The sequence below is a fragment of the Tachyglossus aculeatus genome, chromosome 16, assembly GCF_015852505.1.
Source record: "Tachyglossus aculeatus isolate mTacAcu1 chromosome 16, mTacAcu1.pri, whole genome shotgun sequence".
NCBI lineage: Eukaryota > Metazoa > Chordata > Mammalia > Monotremata > Tachyglossidae > Tachyglossus > Tachyglossus aculeatus.
Genome location: NC_052081.1, coordinates 17,507,856 through 17,516,880, shown reverse-complemented (window position 1 = coordinate 17,516,880; position 9,025 = coordinate 17,507,856). Strand labels below are relative to the sequence as shown.

Here is a 9,025-nt window from a genome sequence, read left to right as displayed (position 1 = left end):
TAAGTGCCAGGGTAGATATAGTTAAATTGTGGTGGACACTGTCCCTGTTCCATATGGGGCTCACAGTCTGAATCTCTACTTCACAGATGAGGTAACTGAGGCACAGAGAAGTGAAGCAACCTGCCCAAGGTCACACAGCAGACAAGTGGCAGAGCCAGATTTAGAACCCAGGACCTTCTGAATCCCAGGCCTCTGCTCTTTCCACTAGACCATGCTGCTCCTTGTCTGCTGTGTGACCGTGCATGTCACTTAATAATAATAATAATAATAATGACGATGGAATTTATTAAGCACTTACTATGTGCAAAGCACTGTTCTAAGCACTGGGGAGGTTACAAGGTGATTGGGTTGTCCCATGGGGGGCTCACAGTCTTAATCCCCATTTTACAGATGAGGTAACTGAGGCACAGAGAAGTTAAGTGACTTGTCCAAGTCACACAGCTGACAATTGGCAGAGCCGGAATTTGAACCCATGACCTCTGACTCCAAAGCCTGTGCTCTTTCCACTGAGCCAAGCTGCTTCCCTGCTTCACTTCACTTTTCGGTCCCTCAGTTGCCTCATCCATAAAATGGGGGTTAAATCCTCTTCCTTATACAGCAAGCCCTATGTGGGACAGGGACTGTGTCCACCCTGATTACCTCATATCACCTCCAGCACTTAGTACAGTGCCTGGCACATAGTAAGTGGCTAATGAGTACCAAAAAAAAAGACAAAGAAAAAAAAGAATTGCCAGACAGATGATGAATTAGTGGGCAGGAGGTGGCCAGATTGGAGACAAAGATGCGGAGATAGAGAGAACCGCATTGGAGAAGGGGTTGTCAGGTGGAGGAAGTGACTATGAATCAGACTGGATGGAGAGCTCTCTAATTCCATTTAGTAGAAACACTGACTCTAGTCTGTGAGCTCATTGTGCGCAGGAAACACGTCTAACCAACTCCGTTGCTTTGTACTCTTGCAGTCACTTTAGTGCAGTACTGTGAGCACAGTCAGCGCTCAGTCAATGCCATCGATTGATTACCAATCAATGGTATTTATCGAGCGCTACATGCAGAGCTGTTCTAAGCACCTGGGAGAGAACAATATAAGATAAATTAGCAGACCTGTTCCCTGCCCATCATGAGCTTGAAGGTCATGCCTGATCCATTCATTCATTCAATTGTATTTATTGAGCACTTACTGTGTGCAGAGCACTGTACTAAGCGCTTGGGAAGTACAAGTTAGCAGCATCTAGCGACAGTCCCTACCCAACAGTGGGCTCACAGTCTAGAAGGGGGAGACAGAGAACAAAACATATTAACAAAATAAAATAAGTAGAATAAATATGTACAAGTAAAATACATAAATAAATAGAGTAATAAATACATACAAACGTATATATACATATACGGGTATAATCGTATAAATACGATTGAGTGACTGACCTTTTAGGAGGTGGTCAGCACGGAACCACTCCCCATTTTTCATGTCTTTTACCATGAAATCGGCAAACTCCATTCAAGGGACTCTACTTCCACAAAGGCCCTGAATTCTGCCCGGGGGTGGAGAGTGGAGCCGAGACCCTCCTGCACCAGCCAGAAATGGGAGGAGAGTCAGCAGGTAGGAGGAGAAGCTTCTTGGGGTGCCAGTTTGGCCCGGAGAACAGAGCACCTTTGGGGAGGCCCCAAGCCATCCCGAGATTGGAGGGGAGATGGAAAGAAAATCCCTTCGGTAGAGAAACGGCGTGGCCCACTGGAAAGAAGATAGGCCCAGGAGTCAAAAGACCTGGGCTCTAATCCCAGCCTTGCCACTTTGCTGCTGTGTGACCTTGGCCAAGTCATTTACCTTCTCAGTACTTCAGTTTCTTCTCCTGTAAAATGGGGATTCAGTACCTATTTCCCCCTCCCCCTTGCACTGCGGGAGCCTTTGTGGGACAGAAACTGCATCGGACCCCATTATCTTGTATCTATCCCAGCACTCTGCGCAGTGCTTGGTGCCTAGTAGGGTGTAATCGAATCTATTGGATTTTACTTCCCCAAACGCTTAGCACAGCACTCTGCACACAGTAAGCACTCAATAAATACCGTCAGTTGACAGATTGATTGATGAATAAATACCGTTATTATTAGAGAATGTGGAAGGATGAAGAGCGAGTAACTGAAGCAGAGACAGTGCCATATAGCTGACCTGAGGGGTCACTACAAAATGTGGTCTTTTTTAGAAGGTGGAAAGGCTATTTAGGCTATGGATGAGTGGGTAGCTGCTCTGAATCTCTAAAAAGCTGGTTATAGATCAATTTTGGCGGATGGAATAGACTATTTCAGAGCACCACCCTCAGAAAGTTCTACCCCTTTGTCATTAATTGCTGAGGAATGTCCTTACTTCAGTGTCTGGAGCCGGGGAATTAGAGAGAGTTGTGTAGGGGAAGAAGTGCAGTTTGGCAGGTTAATGGTCTCTCAGCTACAGGACAATGGCCAGTGGAATAGAAATATAGAAGCCCCAGCAGTTCTTATTGCCCTGGGACTCTGGCTCCAAGAAGGGAGTCCTATCTTCTAACCACATGGCTATTGCAGGCAAACCCCAGCCAGTTTTATCAGAGCATTTAGTTAAGATGGCTGACTTAGAGAGCGAGTCTATGTTCCTGAAATCTAAGCATCTGATCGCAGAGAAAAATGACTTGAGAATGGGATTAGCAATGATTCTTTAATACAAAGTTACATAACGTAATTGGGCACAACAGTTTATAATTTAAATCATAAATACAGGCCGACTTTAAAGTTCCAGCTACAACGTTCCCTAAACTCAATCCACGGCGATGCTCAGGCACATCCACCTCCACACAGGAAACAAGTTTGGAAATAGAATAATGCTAATAAGACAATATCTATTTCTAAAAGCATGAGCTCCAGAGGAACTCTGTGTGTGTAAACAGGCCTAGGTTGCCATCTGAATCCTTTCAGTCATTTGAGATACTTCCTCATCTGGGCCGCGTGGGCATGTGTCAGTTTAAACTTGGTTTCACATCTTAGTCAGTTTTGGGCCTCCGTTCACAGTTGCCGCCGCCGCCGTTTCAGGACCTTTTCAGAGATGCGTCATTTTGACTCTGAGACTGCTTCCTGGTCAGAATGTGGGATCTCCTTTCCCCTTTCTGTCTTTCACAGTTGTCTAGCTGCCATTTCCTTCGCCCCAGGGCGTTTCTCCTTTCACAGTATTTTTCCTGGACTCCCCTGGGCTTCTCCGGATCCTCCAGCCACTTCCTGGAAGGCACAATTCCCCCCAGGTCGGTCCTCCTCTGTTTTGGGAACATGGGCTTTTCTTCAGGGCCCCTTGAGCCTCAAATCAGTCACTTAAGGCTGTTGGCCTGGAGCGCGTTCAGGAGGTTCAGATAGATTTCAGATTTCAGGAACCTGGGGTAAGAGTCCCTCTCCATGAGAGTGTACACAATTTTTTGCGCCTCATCAAAGCTGCTGAGGGTTGGAGTTTGGATCATTTTGGCTGTAGACTCTCGGGTGTGATAGTCTATGTTGATCTGGAAAAGAAAAACACATTTTATTAACTTTCCATCTTTTCCCAATTTAAACATTTAACCCTACTTGGGTTTTACGCACACACAAACACACGGATACACACATGCGGATACACACATACACAGCAACTATTTATACAAAGGTACAAAGACCCATCCAGTCTATTAACAGGGGCAGTCTATTGAGTAGTGTTTTCACAATATGCGGATTCTCCAGGCCTGGGGACATGTTTGCTCTTTAAATATGGGCAATTACATTTTGGTTGAACTGAACTGAAAATAAAATTAAGTGAAATTGATCAGTCAAATTTATTGAGCACTTAGTGTGTGCAGAGCACTGCACTAAATGCTTGGGAAAGTACAATATAACGGAGTTGTTTGACACTTTCAGAATTGAAAGTAGTGGGAATTTTGCTCTCCTTACAATAGGTAAAGGGTAATCATGGGGGGTGACTTCATTAGCCAGGATGGTCTTGAATACCCTACATGCCAGCCAAAAGTTAACATCAGACTCACTTGTTTTGCAGCATCTGGTTGAACAAATGCATTGTAAATGGTCTTGGCTTTGCAATGCAAATGATCCGATTCGGTTTTTTTATATTCCTCACAGGCCAACCAGAACTCGATGTTCTCCTCGCTGAACTCGGACTGCAGGAATCCTCTAAAGGTATCTTGCCCAGCTACCAAGTAAGAAGAAAATACATGAACCATTATATATGGAAGAAAAAACAGCATGCTCCCTGAGAACTTAATAGACTATGTAGCTGTCCCTTGCTTTCAAATATAGTTTAGCTATGGGTCTCTTCCTCTGATCAATTGACAATCTTAATTACAATCATAATCCTAATAATAGTGGTATTTGTTAAGCGCTTACTATGTGCCATGCTGTGTGCCCTGGAGTTGAGACAATGAAATCAGAACAGACACAGTAGTAAACGGGGCTCACAATTAATAACTGTTTCCCGTTTCTGCTAATAGAGCTCCTTTCATCCAAGAAGCTCTTAGAACTTTGCAAAATGGAATTCACTGATTTTCCGAACACCGCTAAAAGGTAGGAAGAGGTAAAAGAGATGGAATCATTTGGTGACTTTAGAGAAAAGCCTTAGGAAGACAGAGGAGAGAGCAGACTTAACCTGCTATTGTAGCTGAGAGCTCAAAATGTCTCTCCCCGCCAAACTAACCAATTCTAACCAAAACCCACTGGCTCTTTCCTTAGCATTTAAGCTCCAAGCTGGGGTAGAAGTTCAGAGACTGTAAGGTGGCAAGGCAGAACACAGTTGTGATTTTGAGAAATATTCTTAAACATACTTTTTGTTTTTGAGCCAGTCATGGTGATATAATCGTCCTAGTTTTTTTTCAGACAAGGTCATGCTCAAGACAATACAGTTTAGCACAATAACCAATCAATTGTTGTTATTTATTGAGCACTTATTGTGTGCAGAACACTCCACTAAGCGCTTGGGAGGGTTCAGTATAACAAAGTGCTATACCTCAGTTATAGAGAACCAGAGGGAAAAGGTGAGATATATTTTTTTTTCCTGCATCATTTCCAGCACTTTTCACTTATAGTCAATTCATTGATTAGACAATGGATTTTTAACAAAGCATGAGAAATCCATTTCCGTCTGATACTTACTTTGGTTGGCAAGAAGCTTTTCCAGAGATTGGGCCCACATCGTTACCTCTTCTGCAGAAAGCCTGAGGAATCAAATTCAAATCAATTTGTAAACCATCTCCGATGCCACTTTAAACAAAAGACAATCATTTTGCTAATTGCTTTAAATAGCTCCTCAAGGCCAGCCTTGAGTTGGCAATTGGTTTTCTTAAAACAGTTATCCCCAGTATAGATTTTTAAGCCATTACTTAGAATAAATAAAAAAAAGTCTTAGGGAAAATTTTGAAATAATTTAATTTGAAAATTCATAGAAAACTGAAGGTGAAATCACATATTCTCTTTAAGTGGACACAGCTGATTAAATGCCCATCGGGGGATATTCTGTGTTTGAAATAAAGTACATCAAGTGTTTTTATTCTTCAAGTACTGATGCACATGCCTACAATATAGTAATAAACTTTATTTTACTCTCCCAAGCCCTTAGCACAGTGCTCAGCAAATACTAAGTGCTCAATAATACCAATGGCTGGTTAGAGGCTACTTTCATTGAGTGTATGATGAGCTGGGATACTTACATGATGCTTTTAGACCTAGAAGATTTGAGTCCAGATTCCAGATGTGGTAACATTGACTTCAAGTAGGTTTTCCAGTCCATTCCACTAGAAATAATGAAAAAAAAAAACCATACTATTCAAACATTTGCAGTTCAATCTGTTTATACTTAGACTCTGCTAAATAATCTGAGTTCAAGGATAAAGCGAAAAGTACGGATCATACCTTTCCTTCCATAATTATGTATGTAGTGAGCCCGCTATTGGGTAGGGACCGTCTCTATATGTTGCAAACTTGTACTCCCCAAGCGCTTAGTACAGTGCTCTGCGCACAGTAAGCGCTCAATAAATATGATTGAATGAATGAAAATGTGGCTAAATTCATGCCGATAACCTTTTAGAGCAATTCCTCTCTGCTCCCTACTCAGGGTGATTTTGATCCTATATAATAAACTTTCCCCAAATGAGCTCAAAATGCTGCATGCTATGTAATGGCTAAACCCACGGCGTTGCCTTCTCTCACTCTAACTCCCTTAGTCTTATTTCAGATACCTAAACTTGAAAGCTGATGGTACTTACAAAGCCCTTGGCTTTTTCTTCTGGGTTTTGTCTTCTAGCAGAGGGTGCTCCATTCTTTTCAGTTCTCTTGAGTTTGCAGAAGAAACAAATATCCCTGGCATTTTATTTAGTCTTGGTCTGGTGAGGTCTCCCTCACAGTTAGTTCCCAAACTGTAAGTATTCGTTCAGCAGCAGCCTTACAGCTTTATATAGCAAAGCAGGCTCTGGCTCTCACTGGTACAGAAAGCTCTTTATCAAGTGATTTCACCGCAGACATTGGAAGTTCCCCTTTTCTGAGTGACGTGCTTTTTTTTTTTTCTGAAAGAACAACACTCGGCGGTGTCTCGTGGTTAAAACTTAACCAAATGAGACGGGTCACTGGTTAAAAAAAAATGCATGTCTATTATTTTATCTGAAGCACGACAGTCTGTCCTAGATGACTGTAACTTACAAGATCAACTTTGGAAACGACGTTTCCAGTCTCAAAGTTGTTTGATGTGTTTTTCTTTTAAATTGTTTGAACGATTTGGTAAAGCAAGTGGCACACGATGTGCAGGGCAAATTCAGCCTCGCTTCTTCACTATCTACAAATTTCAGTCACACACGTCACACTGCTGTACTAGTGGACCAGATAAAATGGGAGCAAGATGTCCTGTGAGTGAGATCTTCAGTGTACTTGTAAATTGTCACTTGGATAATAATAATAATAATAATAATGGTATTTGTTAAGCACTTACTACGTGCCAAGCACTGTTCTAAGCCCTGGTAGATACAAGACTATCAGGTTGTCCCACGTGGGGCTCATCCTTCATCCCCATTTCACAGATGAGGTAACTGAGGCACCGAGAAGTGAAATGACTTGCCCAAAGTCACATAGCTGACAAGTGGTGGAGCCAGGATTAGAACCCATGACCTCTGATTCCCAAGCCCAGGCTCTTTCCACTAAGCCACGCTGCTTCTCTTTTGTCCTCATGGTTACGTGGATAGTGACGTTCTCATGGTTCCAGTGGGTTTTAATCCTGCATGAACTGGTGAAAGGGTGATTCCTTATAGGTCCCTAGTAAAATTAGATATTACATACCAGGATGGCTGCAGATATGGCAGAAGACAGGATGCTCTGGAGAAAGTATGTCCATAGAGTACCTATGGATCGAAAAAGATCTGATGGCATTTGATGACCTTTACAATATCGCTAAAATCCCCCCTTTGTTTCCATCCAAACTGCTGCCACACTAATCCAAGCACTCATCCTATCTCTCCTCGATTACTGTATCCACCTCCTTGTTAAACTCTCTCCCTTCTGTCTCTCCCCAACCCAGTCCATACTTCACTCTGATGATTGGATCATTTTTCCAAGAAAAGGTTGAGTCCACTTCTCCCCACTCCTCAAAACCTCCAGTGGTTGCCCATCCATCGCCACATGCAATCCTTACCTTTGGCTTCACGATGTTCAATCACCTTTCCCCCTTCTCTCTTTCCTTTCTGAATTCCTATTACTACCCAGCCTGAACACTTGGCACTTCTACTGCCAACCTACTCACTGCACTTTGGTCTTGTTTATCTTGCTACTGACCCCTTCGTCATATGCTGCCTCTGTTCTGCAACTCCCTCCCCCTTAGTATCTGACAGACCACCGCTCTCCCTATCGTCAAAGCCTTCCTAAAATAACATCTCCCCCGAGAGACCATCCCTACATCCCTGTTTTCCCTACTCCTTTTCCCTTCTGTGTCACCTGTGCACTTCAGTCAGTCAATCAATTAATCAAACCATCATATTTATCAAGTGCTTACTGGGTTCATTCATTCAGTTGCATTTTATTGAACGTTTATTGTGTGCAGAGCAATGTACTAAGCGCTTGGGAGAGTGCAACATAGAGTTGGTAGACACATTCTAGACTGTAAGCCCGGTGTAGGGAGGGATTGTCTCTCTTTATTGCTGAATTGTACTTTCCAAGCACTTAGTACAGTGCTCTGCACACAGTAAGTGCTCAATAAATATGAATGAATTGAATGAATGAATTCTCTGCCCGCAACGAGCTTACAGTCTATATGAGGAGATAGACACTAATATATATAAATAAGTTATGAATATGTACTTAAGTGCTTGTGGGGCTGAGGGAAGGATGAAAAAAAGGAAGTAATCCCTGAAGTACTTGATATATACCCCAGCCCAAGCCCCATGGCAACTATGTGCATATTTATCATTTTATTTTATCATTCAATCATATTAGTTGAGCACTTGCTGTGTGCAGAGCACTGTACTAAACAATTGGGAGAGTTCAAAATAATAGAATTGGTAGGCATGTTTCCTACATTTAATGTCCGTCTCCCTCTCTAGACCATAAGCTCCTAGCGGGCAGGGACTTATCAGCGTGGCTCAGTGGAAAGAGCACGGACTTTGGAGTCAGAGGTCATGGGTTCAAATCCCCGCTCCGCCAATTGTCAGTTTTGTGACTTTGGGCAAGTCACTTAACTTCTCTGTGCCTCAGTTACCTCATCTATAAAAATGGGGATTAAGACTGTGAGCCCCACGTGGGACAACCTGATCACCGTGTAACCCCCCCAGCGCTTAGAACAGTGCTTTGCACATAGTAAGTGCTTAATAAATGCCATCATTATTATAATTATTACTAGTTCTATTGTACTGTGATCTTCCAAGCAACTAGAACAGTCTCCTGCACACAGTCAATGCTCAATAAAAAGTGTTGATCGATTGATCCAAGAGGGGAGATGTCCTCCTATTAATGCCCAGGATAGCTTGACCGTTTAGCTATGAAAGGCAAATTAGTGATGCTTTTG

The 9,025-nt window shown here is 42.7% G+C and overlaps 1 protein-coding gene across 1 annotated transcript; it reads right to left on the bottom strand.

The window, feature by feature from the left end:
• Positions 1 to 2,666: 2,666 nt before the first annotated feature.
• On the bottom strand, positions 2,667 to 6,390 carry RGS1 (regulator of G protein signaling 1). Its single transcript, XM_038758290.1, has 5 exons — positions 6,249 to 6,390; positions 5,694 to 5,777; positions 5,140 to 5,201; positions 4,020 to 4,183; positions 2,667 to 3,506 (listed from the first exon to the last, which is right to left on the bottom strand). Exons 1-5 carry the CDS (start codon positions 6,347 to 6,349, stop codon positions 3,321 to 3,323), a joined length of 597 nt encoding a protein of 198 aa, XP_038614218.1. The 5' UTR covers positions 6,350 to 6,390; the 3' UTR covers positions 2,667 to 3,320.
• Between the last annotated feature and the right edge of the window lie 2,635 nt (positions 6,391 to 9,025).